A 19,686-nucleotide genomic window follows, 5' to 3' on the forward strand; every position below is an offset into this window, starting at 1 on the left:
CTCTGCCCTTATCGTCTTTCCAAGTTTGAAATCTTCGTCATGGCCTTCTTTGTGCATGGCTACTCTTTTTCATACTGAGATAGTTGTATTCATTTTGTATTTTTTCCATTTTGTGTGTGCTGAGTGTTATAGAGATGCCCACTCGCTCACTCTGAATTTTCTGGAAAATGTCGGCAGCAACTGACTCGTACATTTGTGTTCTCACTTACAGCCCCACTGGAAATTGTCAGGAAATTGTCCAGAGTTCATTGCTTGTCTGAAAGCAGCTTGAGTCTGTTGTTACAATCACAGTCCAGAGAAACAACACTTCAATGGAAGGTCTCACTTGCATGAGGTAATATATCCAGACAGATTCAGATTCATTTGACTTAAAAAAACAGCACAATTCTTAGGTGAGCAATTAATTATAAGAACCACTTCATTAAACTGATCCCAGTACAGTTGCTCCCTCACGACGTTGACAAACAGCATCTCAATAACGAGGAGACGGCATCCCGCCACCGCTCTCCTGCAACATCTGCTCTGCGGCGCTCCAACGCGTCAGGTGGGATCTCTGGTGTCTGAACAAACACAGAAGGCATATGTGTGTGTGTGTGTGTGTGTAAGTGTTACAGTAACTAGAGAGACTTTTGAGGGCATGAGTACTAGGTGCCTTGAGGCGAGAGCAGAACGGGTGGCAGGGTTCCTGACTCCCACCGAGGCCTGTTTAGATGCTAGCCTCTGTGACTCATCTACGTGTCACTAATGCTTTCCCTATGAATGAACAAACAGACACAGATACGCTGCAGTGAGCCAACGCTACCACCACGGGGGGAATAGAAAAAGTGTGAATCGCCTGTGAGACGAGCATGAGCCATCCTTAGTCATACTCGCCGCCGTCAGTAATTGATCTGAAGGAAAAAGCAAAATAAACCAGCTGCCTTTGGTGAGGCTGGAAATGCACACTGTGGTACCGGTGAGCGAGCGGTGATGTACCCATGCACCTGTTGTCTGGCTCGTCGCCCCTCATCCTATCCAGCCTCTCCTCAGTTAGGCAGCTCTTCCGCAGCAGCAGCAGCTCTGAATGTGTACACCTTGTTAGGAGGCTGACAGACCTGGCAAAGGGAGAGACAGGGAAGTAGCTTGTTATGGAGAGCAGGCAAACTATGTGTCAGTTCCTGCTAAGCGGAGAGAAAAGTGACAAGGAATAACCAGGATATCTTCAAAATACAAAATCTCTGTTAAATTAATTTATAAAGCAATAATTATTATATTAATTTAAATAAAACGGATCATTAAGCTATCTGACACCAGCAGACATTTGATCGACCTGAGGACTTTGACCACATACCCTGAAATCTCCCATGTGCTGCTCATTCAGCTCCGTCAAGTGCTGTAATTACACTGCATCTGATATCACAGGGAAATGTTAACAGAGTCAGCAGATCTCAGATCAGCATTGTAGGCTTCAGTGATCGGACTGTCCGTGAGGCTGCCTGTCACAGTCCGGTGTGGGATTCAAGACTGTATAGAACGCTGTTTGTTTCTATGGTCAATCTACCTGGTGTTTGACTGGGTTTTATTTCTTTTTTTTTTAAAGTAATACAGCTTTTATTAAATGTAAAGCTGTATTTTAATATAATTTTATTAATATTTTAATTATTTATCTGGGATGTATTGAGAATCTTTCTTTAAAATACTTTTCATGTTCTCAGGTTCTTACATCGTAATTAAAATGTATTCTTGGCCGGCTCAGCACTGCATCCCAAATTTTCTGTGAGTAACTGAGAGACTGAGTTGGGTTTGTGAGAAAGTCCTTGATCAGCTGAGAGTCACATGACTGACTGAAGCAGAGTGCTGGGAGCTTCCCACAGGCCTCCAATCTTTCAAAAGGAACAGGCACAGACCGTGTGTTGAACTCCATTCGTGACTTTCTTTAAAAAAACAAAAGACACATATCAATGATTTTGATTTGATGTGTGAATAGTGGATATGTACTTTTCTATCATCTCTTGTGTACTCCGCTGGCCCTGAGAGCTCAATGCTCCGCGAAACACACGTGGATAGACAAAACGCAAGCAAGTGAAGAAAACATCTTAAGACTTGCACAACCAAATAGACAAATGTGCTCCAAGTATATATAACATAACCTATACGCAGGGGACAGTAGAAAATAATGAACCTGACTGTGTGACTGACGTTTTTAGCTCCGTCTCCAACACCCACCTGCCGTAACTTCAATACATTCTCACATTGAACAAGGAAGATGTCCCAACCAGGTTCATCATGTGTGCATCTTTGTCATCTGTGCTGATTGCTGGGTGTTTTTTTAATTGTGTTTGTAAGTATCTGCAGCACATGAATTGTCAAAACCATGAGGATGTTTTTGTTAGGGTTGCACCTTTTTTTTGTTTGCTGTTTATTTTCTACATCCAGGTTCTCTGCTGCTGTCAGTCCTGGGTTGGTTCCTGTTCCTGCCCGTGTGCGGCTGACTGGCAATAGCTTCCGGATTCTTTCTCTATAATCTCCCTATTTAACGCCACTATACACCCTCTTCTGTACGTAGGCACTGGTTCATTCATCCAGACCCTGCCAGATCGTGACATGAAACTTCTGTAAGTGGTTCGCTGTAACACTTGGGGGTCTTGTGCAAAATTTGGTGCAAATTGGCCAGTGGGTGGCGCTTTTCTAAAAAGTTGAAAAACATTTAAAAACGACATTTTCACATTGTATGGAATACTTCTCCGGAGTCAGCTTTGACCTTTGACCTAGAGGTCCAGTTGCTCGACTCATTACGGGACGTTGGTCATGAGTTGCTCAGAGGGATTAGACACCTTTGACCTCTGTGGGCAGATCTAGATTGAAATTTAAGTTTTAGTTTGGAATTCTAATAAACCAAAACTGCATATAATACTAAATGATGAAATTGAAATAATTTGCCGAATATTCTACTTTCTACATACTTCTACGTGCAGTTCTCACAATTGAAATTATACATATTCCTGCCTATATGATGTGACCTTTGAAAGGACTACTCACACAGTCTATATCGAAATGCATCAGCAGCAGAACTTATTGAGCATTAATGATACCAAAAATAGACAGATTTTTCAATAATGGAAATCAAAATGAGTTGCAGCCTTAGTCAGCGAGTTTGTCACCTCGTTATTTGGACGTTAAATTATCCAAAAATTATGAATACATGAAGTGGCATGTGTAAAACTTTCAAAATTATATATTAGCACAAGACAGGGTGTTAATTATTAGCATGCTGTTCATTATAAAAACATATATTGCATCAGGTAATAGAAACGGATTATAGCTGCTTTAAAAAACTAATACGGTTAAATTCAACAAACCAGAGTGAAAGCAACAAATCCTAAAGATGTGCAGTTTACGCCTGTGATGGGGTGGAGATGTGTGAGTGTTGTTAAGGTGAAGGAGGAGCGGGTGCATATGAGATCATGTGGAGCGCTCTCCTCCTTCCCTCTCATCAGCTGTAATGATCAGAGCCGTGAGGATTAAGCACCAATGTCCCAGTAAAGGAGCTTTGCACTGCCAAATGTGGGACCACTGGCTCTGCTAAGCTGCCTGAATTGCTCACACACAGATGATGCTACAGTCTCCTCAGATTGGATTAAAGGCACAGCAGTGGTGCAGAGCGCCTTGCTGTGGCTTAAAGAGGAACAGCAAGACGGACCCTGACTCCGGAAGCCCATTATTAAGAATGTAACCGTCACAAATGCTGCAAAAGTAAAGGAGAGTCATGCAGGGGCAGTTGTGACATCAGTCATAATTCTTGGACAAATTATTTTGCTTCAACTTCAGTTAACAATAATCCATTGTTTTATGAAAACTGATAATAATCACTGGATAAAAAAACTGTGACTAACTTAACTTCTAAGAGTCTGTTTGACTTGCCTGATCATTAACAAAATAATCATCTTGGGTTAATGTATTTGACTATATTTATAACATGTATGCAGTTTTTTGTGTACTAAAAGTATATGCCGTAATCAACTTTTTTATGAAAACATCACAGGCCTCTATTTACTGGATTCACAATAATTTCATAGGTGCCAAAAATGACGTAATGAGCCAGAAACAAAAAGTTGATAAACCCTATAGCCCAGGGGGATACAACACACATGATCTACCGCTGGATCCGCTGCATTTTATGCATAGCAGCAGACGAGTAAAAAATGAATTCCTGCTTCCCCCCTGTTTTTATACTCTCGGGCCATGGAAGTATCTCAACGTCCCATGCAGGGAAGGAGAAGAAACCGGAATTGTGCTTAAATGGGTCATTCACAAGACCCAGTGCATGACAAGCAATGCAAAAGAAAGATTAATTTTTGTGGTCACGGTTTGTCTCTGCATTATTCAGGTTATTGTAGCTATAGTTGATTAACTTCAATTGGCGAGCTGGAGAAAAGGAGATGGGGGTGAACATGTGACAGTGTAGCCGCGGACTAGCGAGGAAGTCGAAGCGAGACAGTGGCTGGCTCTGTGTGCAACAGGCAGCATGGAGAAGGCCTGTGACATTGATCTTGCCCTAGTACTGGGATCGTCTTCCTCTTTCTCTGAACTGTCAAAGCAGCAAATGAAACTGTCCCGGCTCAAACATGCAAAGAACATAAAAAAAAAACAGCCTCTGGGTTTCTATCTTGATAAATTAGATGTAGTGTCTGTTTTTCATGCATGTAAACAGATTAAATACAAGAGCTGGTATCCCAGCAGCTGGAGCTTGGGTGCAGAATGGAAAGAAAGGTGTTTTCTGAGGTGATGCATGTGATTGCCGTATACGACGATGCAGAATTGCATTATTTCTGGATGACTTAAATCTTATTCAACTTTCTGGCCTTGATGTGTTGACCTTGTTTTATATGTAATGTGAATGAATGGGGCCTTGAAAAATACTTTCACACAAAATTTTCCATAATGCTTCAACTTAGTGTGCTATAAATACAATGGGAGAGAAAGTCTCCTATAGATATTAATTATTTATATAACTCATAAACTGTTTATGTCATTATGACATATTATGGAGCAGTGTAAAGCGTTATGAAATATCAATGTGGTTTTTACTCTACACAGTAGTTGATATAAATACTGTATAATGGATGTTTTACTCAAACAATTAAAAATAACAAATAAGAATTTTTTTTTAAATGAACTTATCTACAAAAAAATTCCACAATATGACATGGAAATTATGATGGTAACATTAAAACTGATATGTTTTTTAAATAGTGATAAAAAACATTGTTGAAAACCTGTAGAGTCGTTTTAATCAAGTCAACAGGAAGTCTCTCACGTGTAAGCATGAGGAGATTATATAGAGACCATTACAGTTTACTGTACTAATAAACCATCCCAAGATGACCAAAGGCAATGAGGACACACAGATTAACTAAACATATCCATGGTTAACAAACTCCATTTTGTGGTCATCCACATTCATGGTTGACAGTTAGTTTAAGTTAGAATGAAAAAACAAGGGCAGTGCAGAAGCAAAAGTCCTGACAGTTTCAGGGGCCACAATTTACACAGAGGGGCCAATTATGGTTGCAACATCCATGGACAGCTAATGAATCAGTAAGGTGCACATTTAAAAAAGCTTAGAAAATAAAAAATTCTTAGCAAATCATCATATTTATTGTTAGTAAGCTATTCAGGTTTTTTTTAAGACTACTGACAGAACAGGGGCGCCTCAGGGCCAATCAGATTTCAGCCCCACCCCTGGATCTGCCATGTGACCTTGAATGAAAAGCTTAAATGAAAAGCTTTTTGAAAAGCTTGTATTTTGACATGCACAATTTATATAGTTTATTCCAATATAGTTTATTCCATTATATGGAATACCATATATGTTCAAGGACATTTCCTCATAGGTTATGTAAAATATGATATATATAAAATATATAGGATATATATAGATATATATATATGTATAGTATACTATTTAGATTATAATATATTTATAAAATGCTACTTCTGTTATGATATAAATTATAACAATATATACATTTATTTTTAGTTAAATAAATATTTATAATCAAATAAAATAACTTTTTGTGCTTTTTTCGATGTTGCATGTGACTCATAAATCTTGTCGACTCTACATTTACCCTAACCATTGACTTTACTCTGAAGGGGCTGACCGGACGTCAGTGGTGTTGCCGGTGGAGGAGGAGTGGATGGAGGCAGTCAGGAGTTTCCCGTGTCTGTCAGAGTTACACAGTATGGAGCCATTGTCCGAGTGTTTAATGTTTCTCACAGTTTCTTCTTCACCGTGAGGAGGAGGAGGCGCTTCTTCCATGATGCCGGTCCCCGCAGCACAGCCGCTTCCACGATGGTGAAGCTGAAAACTTAACGGAGGAAACTTTCTGAACTTGGAGCTGGAGTCTACTGTCCCCGCACTCAACACAAGAAGAGACACAAACAAACTATGGCTGACACCACTTCAGCGTCGGTGTGGGCTTTCACTTTCGGCTTGTACTTCGGCGTGTGCACGTGTTATCTGTCCATCCCGCTGAAGATTTACCCGGGGAGGATCGACGTCTCCCCGGCTGTGGATGTGACCGCTGTCCGGCGGGTGGCGTTAACAGCCGCTGATGGGACCGGCCTGTCCCTGGCCTCTGATCCCACTGGAACTGTCAACTTCCTGGACATGGCTGAGAACTTGCAGGGGGACTCTGGAAGAGGTTACTACATAGAGATGTCCATTGGTACCCCCGGTCAGAAGGTAATGATACATCCCACTGTCACTGTGTTTGTTTCTACTGCTGGTTTCAACCCTGATCAGACATTTTAGTGTTTCATTGTTCCGAACTAAATGCAGCACCATGTCTTCTGTCCTTTCCTCTTTAGTCAGTGGACTGTGTGTGTGCGCGTGAGTGAACACCATGTGATCCACTGAAGGAGTGTGAGAGTTGGCTGGCTGTGTTTGTTTCCCCCCAGAGCCCTAGTTACCTATCTGTATATCATTTTTGATTTTTCTACATACTAACAAATCGTTTTAACATCTGCCCAACAGCAGAAGAACCACTTGGCTCCGTGGGAAGATGAGCCTGGCGTTTTCCTAACCATCAATATTCTTATTTTCTTCCCAGGCCATAAGACTCCAGCTGTGGGGTGCAGCCGCCTGCTGGAGTCTGCACAGCTTTGTGGTTCCGTAGGTAGATTGAAGGCCGGCTCACATGCACTCACATGACGCTGCCTGTGAAGACCACTGTTTCCTACCAGGCAGCTGACGGGGATTATGAGGCTCCCAGGGAGCAAAGAGCAGACCTGGAATTGTACAAAACAACTCAAGCCCCTGGTGCAGGGGCACATTTCCTGCTCTTTTCCCCCTCGTTGGAGAAAAACATGCCTGTGTACTAATTAACTGGCATTATTTCATACTGCTCGTTACTGAAGGCGCTTCACGAGTTCATATTAATGATTAAGGAGGACTAAATGGTCCCGGATGAGTTGAAAGGGGGAATGTCCCATCACTATTAAACATTCATGATGCTGTAGGGTGTTGTAGGTTTAAGGCTGTGCTCTGCCACTGTGTTGGAAGTAGATGTGTTTGAAATGACGCTTAAACCAAAGGTGAATTGTCCCTTCAGTGTCTCATTGACCTGTTGTTCCCCGGGCCTCTCAGCTGAAACACATCAGACTCTTGGGGGGCACCGCTCGCTTTCTCACGCTCTGGGGCGCTTATCAGTGCTGCCCGACAGGCACTTCCCCGTGTCCACCTCCGAGAGGAAGACCCTGCCAGATCCCAGTTCGACCCTACAGCCAGTCCTGGCAGTATCTGCTGCTCTCAGGACACACTGCAACCTGGGAAATTCCCCAGACTTAATGTTTTTTTCAGAATATAATTATTCCCACTTATATTTTATTGCGGCTGGACCTTCCTCAGCACTCGGTCATCAGACTTTGGTTCATAATTAGCCATCAGCTAGGAGCAGGCAGATGAATGAAAAGAGATTACAACATTATCATCTGACTCTTTTCCTCATCCTCAGGAGATAAAGTCATTACACTGTTTTATTTTCAAACAACTCCCCTTCAGTTTATTATAGGAACAGTTCTTCAAATCAGCAGTCATGCCTCCTGAACAATGTTGGGTTTGGCCCAGAGGGTCTGAGATCTCAGGGTTATTATCCCATCGAGCGAATTGAACTAGCCTAATGTTTACCAAAGACCTGATCACTCAATCATGATTGGACCAAAGTGGGGAGGAGACACAAGCAGTTGAGAGACAGTAAAATTGACAGATGACATTGCTGCTCGCCAAAGTGTCTTCATGACCACCTGGTGGCTGGCTGCAGTATAGGTTATTAATCCAGTCTCCTCCATGTTAGTGGATGGGACATAGACAAAACTAAATAGTCAAAGTACATGTCAGAAATTCTCTCTCAAAGATGCCTTCCGTCTTTTGTTTTAGGTAATGCTCATCACACTGATGAAAGTTCATGTGCTGATATTTCCATTAATCTTTGGTTTTTATTAGTTATTTGGTGCTTTGAAAACAGGAGGAAATGCCATGATTTACAGCTGAGTCTAAATCACAATGGGTCGGTGTGTGTATTGGTGGGACCTTGATACGGAGGCTCCATCACCTGATTGCAACTCCTGGGACTCTGGCTTCATTTCTGGATAGCGGGAGGAGGTGGAGATGCTTGGTCCTAACTTTATATAGAATAATATTTCCATGTGTTAAAGGGATATGAGATGTAAATAGACACAGCATGTCATCAGACTCAACAGTCCTTTAATAACTTGGGAATAGTTATAATGAAGAGCAAATAACTGTACTTTCTAACATTGCTCTTCTAATATCGCAGCCTTAACATTGTGTTAGTGTTTCAAATGACACTTAACTGTGTTCATCATTACAGTGAAATGTTCCTCTCAGCCTTTCATGCCAGGAGAGCTCAGTCCACTTTGGTTCAGATTGGTTCATGCAGTGCCAAAATGTCGTGTAGCTCGATACTATTAAGTCATACTCCCTGTGTTATTCTATCTAAATGATTATGTGATTACAGGGCCGTGGTGTTAAATGAGGCTCTATTCAAATCAGCCACTAATTGCCACATCTGTTGGCGTGTGGCACAGCCAGGCTGAGGTGTCGGTCGGAGAGCCTCACATCTGCTAATTGGTACAAACAGGTAGCAGATGCACGTTGCCGCCATGGAGCCGCTGCCAATTAGACAGTGAACGCTCAACTGCCGGCTGCCGCAGCAGCGGGGGGAGGGCGAGTTGCCCGGGGCTCGGGAGCCGAGCTGAAGGAGGATAGTGTGACTAGAACAGAAAGGCGGTGTGGGGATAAGAATTGCCCCCGCTCCCCCCCCCTCCTCCACCACGAGGTTCCGGTGTTTTCCGATCTGCCGCCTGTTTGGCTGGTCCAGGTCTTGTGTGGCTGGACCGCTGCCATGTGCCAGAGGGGTTTTAGATGGCACAGTCACAGCAGATGGGACCAGGGCCAGTCCAAAGAGGAGGAAGTGTTGAGCCCATCTCCTCCAGGCAGGCCAACAGTGGCTTCCTGTACCCAACTGAACGGATCGATAACACATGGTTGATGATCACGGAATTGCTTCATTATGACTTCATGCACACCTAAGCTTGAACGAGTTATGATAATTTTGGTTTCTGAGCAAATAGTGCTGTGTAATGATGAGCGGAGTTGTTCTGCTCGACGAACAAAGCTCGAGGAAGTGGATAAAAAAAAAAAAAATTGTGAATCACTTATTTGCTTCCTTTTACACAGATTATAAAACCTACTTCCTGATGTTCAGGTTTGTCAAAAACAAAGGCAGCCTCAGAGAAATGACGACGGACCGATTGCTAACCCCAACCCTCTGTTTCGTTTCTGTGCAGCACTTGTGCATTTTCATAAATATGTGTCTGGTGGGTTTATGACTTCATCTTAGTGAGGAACGCCAGCTCGTGAGTGTCAGAGTGGCCACTGCTCAGTTGCGGAGGTGACAGGAATCTAACGGCTAATTAGTTCCTACTCGTCGACGCGATGCCTGGAAGACAGAATTATCTCAACTGTTGTTACCCGGTCCCCACTGTGCACATGACACATACCAGAATGGCTGGATTGGTGGTACACATATGTCAGTAGCTAGAGGCCAACATGTTTGACTCATAGATCACACATTAGAGAGTAATTATATCAGAGGGGCAGAGTCTTTTTTGCTGAACAACCAAACAGTTTGTTCCAGCTTTTAATCTGTTTTTTTTAACACCTGATCCAAGTTAACATGAAAGTCCAGCTTTCACTGAAATATTTAGGACAAGCCAATAGCTTAAAGATTTAATATACAACAATTCTTTAATAAAATGTCTAAAAACACCTAGACCTATATTACTTACATTATCACATTTGTAATCCACTATAACTTCTATTTTCCTCCTCCTCTAATTATTAGCGCAGCAAAACCTTTACGTTTCTATTTGATTTTATGTTGTTCTTTTTAAGGCTTAAAGTTGTTTCACTATATCCCACTGCTAAGTTTTCTTTTTTTCCACACAGAGACTCAGGAGCTCTGTAGATCAGGGCGGGGTTGTCACAGATAACTGTAATGACTGATAAGCAAACTTCTCCTTGTTTTTCCAGCTCAACATCCTGGTGGATACAGGCAGCAGTAACTTTGCCGTGGCTGCGGCTCCACACCCGTTCATTACTCACTACTTCAACACTGCACTGTGAGTGGCTGCGGCTCTTTGTTTAACCACATACACAAACTCTTGGAAATGTGACACCGCTACTGAGTTCCTCGACATTAGATCTTTCACAGGGAGAAAAACAAATATTCATGAATGAATAATCATAAAAGCTTTGTGTTTCTTAAGTGGTGAATCTGCACCATCAGAGTTTTCCCCTGCATGCAATTTATTCATGTATCTTTAAAAGACCCCCTAAAGGCCTTTTGTAGCCATTCACACTTCCTCCTCTGTGTTTAGCTCCAGTACCTACGAGTCAGTCGGTCGGATGGTTGCCGTCAGGTACACCCAGGGCAACTGGGAAGGTGAACTGGGCATTGACCAGGTCTCCATCCCCAAAGGGCCAAACGGGACCATCATCATCAACATTGCCGCCATCCGATCATCTGAGGGCTTCTTCCTTCCTGGGGTCAACTGGCAGGGCATCTTGGGGCTGGCCTATCCCATGCTGGCACGGGTGAGAGAGAGCTATTGTTCAATTCGAAGAAAAGGTTTAATTCCTCTCCTATAAATTTTCTGTTAAAGGCTTCTGCACACTAGAGGATAATTAGGCAGATTTAAGGCCCAATTTTCCACTTATGACAATTGCGGGGGTGTTCCCCAAATAACTGCCCAAATAATGGGCGGGGTGGGAGGGGTTTACAAGTGGGAGGGGTTTACAAAATAATCTTAATGCTACTGATTGAGCTGGAGCCTGCTTGATCTCTAATAGTAAATACCACATAAATAATATATAAAAATATAACATGTTTTTCACTGCAAAACAGAACACACACCGTCCCTCCTCCTCCAAGTTTGACTTTCCTCTGAAGTCACGTTCAATCACGCGGGTTTCCCACATAAAAAACTGAAGAAGAAGAGAAGAAGAGTTTCTCAAGTCTCCTCTAGTGTGCACCAGACTTTAGTAAGAAGCAAAAAGCAGACTCACACTCAGACAAAAACATGAGCTGCATATTAAATACAGAAGAACAACCTGAATAGATGTCTATGGCTGACGGACAACATTTCACAATCCAGTGTTTCCCATTCATTATCTACACTGTGGTGGCCAGCCATGATCGAATTGGTTGCTGCCACAGTTTTTATAAGAACCTTTTTCTTTTCTTTTTTTACACTTCTCATAATAACATGAGACCTCCAACTTGGTGTGTGCTGTGTGCTTGGCTACTGAATGTGTGCACTATATTCCATAACGTTTTTACCATCCACACAGACTCAGACCTCCTAGTTTAACCTGCAGTTGTGACATTCAATGCAGCTCTTTCTATCTCACTGTCCTTAGTCTGGGTTCCTCAGTCCCAGCAGATGGGACCAGTTCAATGAGGAGGAAGTGTTAAGCCCATCTCCTCCAGTCAGGCCAACAGTGGCTTCCCATACCCAACTGAACGGATCAATAACACATGGTTCATGATCACGGAATTTCTTAATAATGTCTTTAGTCTGTGTTACTGTCCCTGGAATCTGGTTCCCGTTAGTGACTCTTGCGCGCGTGCACTTGCACCCTTGTTACTTCCATAGATTAAAATCTGTGGGAAACACTGTAATCAATTTTAAAACAACACTTTCCCCCTCATTTTGTTCTGTGTATGAAATTATATTTAACATTGTGTTTATGGTGAGCAATTACAAAAAAAAATATATTTCATACCCGCAGCCTCCTTGTTTATGAGGCATCTTTGTAGCCCCTGACATGTCACGTTCACACATTGCTTCTATATGCAGTGCTTTTTCTATCCCACCATTCCCATGCTGTCGGCACACCTGTCAGGGGAAAAATTGGGCTCGAACCACCGACCTCCTGGTTTGTGGACAACCCTCTCCACGGCCTGAGCCTCAGCCGCCCACGTGTTTAGTTAGTTGCAGTAATTGCATGAAAATTATAATATACCACTAATAAATCAATTAAATAATATAGACATGTATTAAATACACTGTGAATCAGTCGAGTCTTATCACTTTGGCCTGTTTGTTCATTGCTGCACAGAATTTTACTGCTCTGAATAATTGTCCCAACTAATCCAATCGGAGTGTAGTCACTGACGTTTCACATGACAACAGAAAGGTTTTCATCTGTCGAGAGCGTGACGCTTTTGAGTCATGATTTATTTTTTTAATAACGTTTCCAGTTTAATTAAATTTTTCTAGCTCTAATGTCTTGTATTGGTTTATATCCTTGCTTCCTCTACAATAATATTCTATCAGTTAATCAATTTACATTTTCAGGAGAAATAGAAGAACAGTCTTTGTACGTGTGAAATGCGACAGCGCTACAAAACCCAGACTCTTCTTCCCAGCATCCGCTTTCTTTAACATGATCATTTAGTACAGTTGGGACAAGGATGACGTCAGTGTAAACTGGTACAATACGGTCTTTCATTCTTCGCTGACTGCGGCAACCTTTGGGATCAAATGCTAGCGATGGAGGGGCAGATACACTCACACTGACAACTTTGTGCTGCTGGTGTCTCCAGTGTTCGGGTTAAATTCGCCTCAGGGCTGTTTGTCATTCAGGACATGATGACACAACACTGACATGAAAACAGAAGTGAACATCCTTTAGTCACTCTGACCCTACCTGCCCTACATAAGTGCACATACGCAGTTGTATAGTAATTAATATGGAGAAAATGCTGAAGAAATTCACATTGAGCATTTCCATCCTTCATTTTCAAGATATTTTTATTGTAAAATTGGCAAACTAAGCTTGTGTTGCTGGACAAAGTGAGGGGATGCGAAAGATCACACAAAACAGCTTTAAAAAATGGAAATGCTCAGAGCCCAAAATGTAATGGCTTTAACACTTTCCTCTCTCGATCAGCCCGACTCATCCGTGGAGCCCTTCTTCAACTCGGTGGTGCAGCAGCTGGGAATTCCTGACATCTTCTCCCTCCAGATGTGCGGTGCTGGCCTGTCAGCCAGCAGCGCGGAGGACCCACCGGGCGGCAGTCTTGTGAGTGGTCAGGAGGGGCTGCCTCGGGTGGAGCGGGATCGAATGACTGTATCAAATGAGCTCTGGTTGTCCAGTGTGCTCAAAGGCAAAGTGGATGTTTGAGCTAAACAGAATCACTTTTCATATTCCACATGGTGCGCGTGGAGTTATTTTACGTGCAGTATCAGTTATGTAAAGCACTTCTCTTCTCAGGCTTATAAACGGATGAATTAGACAGAGCAGATTGATGCATTTTAAAAACATTAGAGCTACTCTCCTCCTGTCAGTGTGTTTTGTACATTGGAGTGTGGCTAATTAAGCTAAGATAGCATCCCGTTGAGAGCAGGTCTGTCACTGTGCTACAAACCGCCTCGGTGCCACACTCCCTGCGTCTCCATCACACTGACCTGCTGATACCGACAGATGGATACAATGGCCAGGGTGTGTATGTTTATATATTCAGCCAAGATGTGGATGTTAACCCTTTGCCAGAGTGAGCTCTCGTTGGATTATTCAATGTGTTGGTCACAGTTCACCCACAGAAGAGTGAAGAATAATTTCCGTTCTTTCCTCAGATCATGGGAGGAGCTGAACCAACTCTGTACCGAGGGTCGGTGTGGTACACCCCCATCATAGAGGAGTGGTACTACCAAGTGGAGGTCTTGAAGCTGGAGGTTGGTGATCAGAATCTGGACCTGGACTGCAGAGAGGTGAATTTCAAACGCTTGTGTTTCTTATCTCGAACTCTTAAAAGCCATCCTCCACCATTCACGATTAGCTCTCTTACACCAAATTAGTGGGTATACACAGGTTTTTTTATACGCGGGTAAACTGCGATTTACTCCTTCCCTGTTGCCAGTAGAGGAGTTTGACTTGGTTTTTTTTCCCCACCGGAAACCGAGGCATTCTCTCACCCCTCTGTCTCGCCAAATTAGCGCATCCACCCGGGTGTTACATTTCCATCAATGCCAATTGGAGACGATTGAAACCCGTTTCTACTGCAGAGTCAATCGGCCTGGGAGTGAATTCCAACTCTATCCATTCCCATTGAAGACAAAGCCAGATGTTTGTGGGTTTTTGGACCAGTTGAAAATAGGCTTAAGTTTGATGCAGAAAAGCGACATATTCATATCTGATGAGCTGATTTTAGAAAGGTTAAAGCAAAGAGATGAAACAGATCAGCAGCACTGCGAGGGAATGTAATCCAGTCTGTCATTTCGTGAAAGAACTTCCTCTCTCACATCCCTTTTGTGTGTTCAAGGTCTTCCATAGGAGCCTGTTGAGCTGAGAGAACCCTGACTGCACTTCACTCTCTCTCCCTCTCTTTCAGTATAACATGGATAAAGCTATAGTTGACAGCGGGACGACGCTGCTGCGACTTCCTGTCAACGTCTTCAATGCGGTGGTAGAAGCCATCATACACAGCTCTCTGGTACGCCGCCGTCTCTCCACAGACAATGATGAAACATGTTGTCAGAGCAAAGAGTTGCAGGGGAAGAGAGAGCGCACGCTCACTGTTTTCAAGGACATGGTCGCTTTGAGAGGAGGGATCAGGAGTCTGTGTCTGTGTGTGTCTGTGTGTGTGTCTGTGTGTGTGTGTGTGTGTGTGTGTGCGTGTGCGTGTGCGTGTGCGCCTATGCTTTTGTTTTGTTTTCTGTTTTTTCTACTTCACTCATATTTCACCTTTCGCAGCTGCACACAAACAGTACTCAAGGTTAATTTGAACTTGGAAGCAACATTTTTCAATTAATGTATCAACATCCTTGCAGTAAAAATAAAATCTTCGTAAGAAAATAAAAGTAAAACATGTTTTGGAGCTGTCCTGACCTTCTGTTTCTTGTCTTTTGCCTTCCTGTCTCCCTCTGTCTCTGTTTGTTCAACGATTCTCTGTGGTTCAGATCCAGGATTTTTCTTCAGGGTTCTGGGATGGCACCAAGCTTGCATGCTGGTTGAAGGGGGAGACCCCCTGGCGATTCTTCCCCAAGCTGTCCATCTATCTGAGAGCCACAAACACCAGCCAGACTTTCCGTATCACCATTCTGCCTCAGGTACCTGGATGAAACATAAACAGACACCAGTCACCCTTTCTCCAGAGCTTCTCTGTCAATTTTAGAGAAATAAAAACACTCACCGGTCATCATCCCTCCCTGTTCATTTTTCAGCTTTACATCCAACCCGTCACCGATTTGGACGGCACACTGGACTGCTTCCGTTTCGGAGTGTCATCTTCAACTAACGGCCTTGTGATCGGCGCCACTGTTATGGAAGGCTTCTTCGTGGTGTTCGACCGGGCCCAGCGGAGACTGGGCTTTGCTCTCAGCAACTGTGCAGGTACGGGTTCATATATGACCATTACAGAGACTCCAACTATATAACTTATATATCATATCGATAGTTTAAACAGTGTCATTTGACTTAAACAAAGTTATAATATAATAATAATATCTTTAAAAAATAGCACTTCTCAAAACAATGTTTCAAAGTGCTTCACAAATATAAAACACATAAAAAACATAAAATAATAAATAGTAATAAAAATAGTCAACAGTCAAAACACCAAAATATGACAGAAATTTAAGCCTTTCCATAAAAATGATAAAAACTACATTAAGTACATTTTAAGCTTTGATTCAAAGGAAGTTACTGAATAAACTGTATTTCCTCATATGTGTATATATTTCCCCGTATTTCTTAAAACACTGGGGTGTTTTTTTTCTCAACATAATCAATGAATTATTCTGTGAAATCACCAATTGAAAAAATTATTGTCTCAATTTTAAGAAAAGTGGAACAAAATCCTGTATCCGCCCCTTGATCTGAATCTGTGTCAAAATGTAATGGGTTCTTCCCTGACCCAGACTGCATCCTTCCACCGAGTCGAGTTTTAATCCGTCCAGTAGTTTTTGCATAACCTAGGCAGAGGTAATAATCAAGTAGCAGGAATTAGAAGATTACAAGTGGTTAAAATTCTCCCTCCTGTTCACAAGCTGCTGTATAAGACACAGAAAGCCTCACATTTTTGTTTAGATGAACCGGTTGGTCTCTTCAATGTTTTATCTGTCATTTGCTGATTCTACGTGAAAATGTCGCTGATTTTGCTTTTAAGACTTTCTTAGCACAAAGTCTGTAAAGTGCTCGACATGAATAAAAAGTCATTGAAAAAGTGAACTGTGTAAAGCGCTGTTAAATAGTAACTAGAGTCTAATGGTTAAATACTGAATCCCCATAATTTACCCAGCGATACTTAAGTTCTGTGTAAATACGAGCAAAGGCACGGCTCCTCGCTCCCCTCTTTAAGTACAAAGATCTCTTTTGTTCTGTATTAAGCAACTTGGAACAGATGTAGGCTGAAGGTTGAGGCTGTGGTTGCCAGCTGTAATGAGCCGAACTGACTGGTAGGATCAAGACAGAGAAAACTCTCAACTAGCTGCCCTTTAAATAAAACGAATAACCTCAAATTACGAAAACGATGGCGCTCACCAGCTCCCAGTATGAGACGAGGGTGGTTTCAGGAAGCTGATACCAGGAAAGCGATATCCTAGCCTGATAGTAGCACAGATGACGTTATATAACTGTAATAAGCCTGTCTTTCTATTTTCTCTTGAATACGTTTATAGATATATTTTTGATCACTTTTGTAATCAAATTCATATATGAACATGTTTAAAATGAATTTATTTCAGCTTTTTATTGGGGCTGAATAATTATTTTTACTTTTGTAAAGGTCATTGGGTTTGTTTTGTCTTCTTTATTTCCTGCAGTGATAATTATTTGATTTTGTGATGCGAGTTTCCAAACACTCTTTACCTCCCGTGTGACTCAGCTGTCTGTCCTTGTATTGCTCTGCAGTAAACGGCGGCCTGGCCCTGTCGGAGATCGCCGGGCCCTTCACAGCAGCCGACGTGGCGGCCAACTGCTCCAGCGGTGCGCTGAAGGAACCCCTCCTGTGGGTCATCTCCTACGCCCTGATGGCGGTATGCGCCCTGGTCCTCATCATCCTGCTGCTGCTGCTTGTGCTTCCCTGTCGATGCAGGGACCACTCCGGGGAGATTACGGACGAGTCGTCGCTGGTCCGCCACCGCATCAAGTGACTGAGAGGAAACAGACGGGTGAGCAGGATGAACGGGCAGGGAGCCGGTGAGCAGAGCATGTCCACGGCGGCGGAGAAGGGGGTGAGGCTCGGCCTGCGTGGAACGGTGACGCTCGGCTCTGAACATCTGACCGACTCTGGACTGCACTCATCAGCTTGGCCCATAGAGGTAGACACAGACAGATCGACTGCCTCTTAAAGGGAAAATCACCCTAAAAACACTTGTTGATGTCATCATGGTTACAGTTTCCTGTTCTTTCTTATTCTCACTTCATGTCATGTCATACGTGGATACTATGACATGCAGCAAAGAAGAGGGAACAGGTTAAAAGTTCATTGTGCCATGAAGCTACAGGACAGTTAATAGTCATGGTATGATTTTCTCTTTCACAAGACTTTTGCTTTCTCCAACTACACTCACTGAAACTGGAGCGTAGTTCGAGACACTCAAACCAAATTCAGGCTTGGTCTTAGACGGAAGATAATCTGGGAGATTAAGGACAAGACTAACACAAACAGAGAGGTGAACAAAACTATGAAACACTTTATAGCTGTTTTCAGACATGAACTCCGGAGAGCCCTTGCACGATTGGGTCCTGCCCCTTCACAAATGAAAACCAAAGCAGGAGCTTCTCCGCTCAGACGTGTTGACAACATCCTCTCTGCAGCGCTCAGGTGAGGGGGGGGGGGTGCAGCCGGCAGAGGCAGGATGTAGCGTATTCATTCTGATGCCCAGATGTAATGTTGTTCAGCACCGGAGTCGACCCTTATCACCTAACGCTCTTGACATCTTCATCGGCCTCTTCTACATGTGTGGCACCGCTTCAACATCCTGAGAAATATTTGTATTCTTTTTGTTCATTTTTGCATCTGTCATCAACACGCCCACTCGCTTGCTGTGAATCCAGCGGAGGATCTCCTGCTGTGTTCTCACATCAAGTCATTCGGTATCCTCCCTATTTCTCACTCAGGGGCTGACAGGAGAAACTCAGAAAAAAAGGTCTGGAGCCTCTCACTCGGATTTGCGTTATCACATACGGCCCCTCTGGAGAATGTCTGGAGATTATCTGGAGTTCAGTGCATGTCGGAAAGCAGCTGATGACATATAGCAGGACAGGAGTTTCTTCCTCATAAATAATGACGGGACTGTGGGTGGGCAGCACATCAACAGCACATGGTCAACAATCACTGGTGCCTTCGTGAATGAGTGAAATGTTACTCGTGTCATTTCCAGGCCAAACTGTGCAGCAATATTCATTTCAAAGCACCGACGACCCTTTAAATGTGTCTTTAGACCAACCCATCTTTCCTTTAGTTTGTTTAAAGATCTAATGGTAGCTCTGATTAGTTTCTTGTACCTTCGTGTATATTGGAGTACACCTGAATCAAAGTAAAGTCTGTGTCTACTGATGTTATGGGGAAAAGCTGCTCAATCAGTCACTGTTCATATGAAGAAAACTACACAGGTGCGTGTTGGACCTTAAAGTCTTAGTTTGAGGCCGTCACAGCGTCGTGAACCGTTTGAGACTCGTTCTGCTGAATTGCACTTTGTTTCTCTTAAGTTAATCAAAAGTGTAATATAAAGTTAAAGATCAACATTTCTGGATCTGTTATGCAATTTGTTGTATTAATGTAATTGTACTAATTCTGCCGACATGCAAGTTTATATTTAAATTTCTTTGAATGTGATTGTATTATTATGATTATTATTCATTAGACACTAGATGTTCGAGGATGCATATTTATACTTCACATTTTTTACAAATCAAACAACACGAGAAGCCAAAAGATTTTTGTAACTAGAGACACGTGCACCTCGTTTGATCCCGTGGACGACAGTGAGCTGATACGCAACAAAAAGTTCTTAAATATCATTTTATCGTTGACACTAGAGACACTTTTGTATGTAACATGGTGAGACCACACACTGCTGCACAATCAATCTGAAACCACCGCCTTTTGC

General features: G+C 42.8%; 1 protein-coding gene across 2 annotated transcripts; it reads left to right on the forward strand.

Annotated features, from left to right (window-relative positions):
- The first annotated feature begins 6,134 nt into the window (after window positions 1-6,134).
- bace2 (beta-secretase 2) lies at window positions 6,135-19,655 on the forward strand. Of its 2 annotated transcripts, none has more exons than XM_034604587.1 (9): window positions 6,135-6,727; window positions 10,598-10,686; window positions 10,945-11,161; window positions 13,523-13,654; window positions 14,209-14,343; window positions 14,964-15,065; window positions 15,532-15,681; window positions 15,796-15,964; window positions 18,816-19,655. In XM_034604587.1, exons 1-9 carry the CDS (start codon window positions 6,431-6,433, stop codon window positions 18,830-18,832), a joined length of 1,308 nt encoding a protein of 435 aa, XP_034460478.1. In that variant the 5' UTR covers window positions 6,135-6,430; the 3' UTR covers window positions 18,833-19,655. The 2 variants fall into 2 exon arrangements, with proteins under 2 accessions (XP_034460478.1, XP_034460477.1); XM_034604586.1 differs by lacking the exon at window positions 18,816-19,655 and adding an exon at window positions 17,483-18,239 and having other exon boundaries at window positions 6,137-6,727.
- Window positions 19,656-19,686: the final 31 nt, after the last annotated feature.

This window comes from Hippoglossus hippoglossus, chromosome 13 (assembly GCF_009819705.1).
Source record: "Hippoglossus hippoglossus isolate fHipHip1 chromosome 13, fHipHip1.pri, whole genome shotgun sequence".
In the NCBI taxonomy this organism is placed as follows: Eukaryota; Metazoa; Chordata; class Actinopteri; order Pleuronectiformes; family Pleuronectidae; genus Hippoglossus; species Hippoglossus hippoglossus.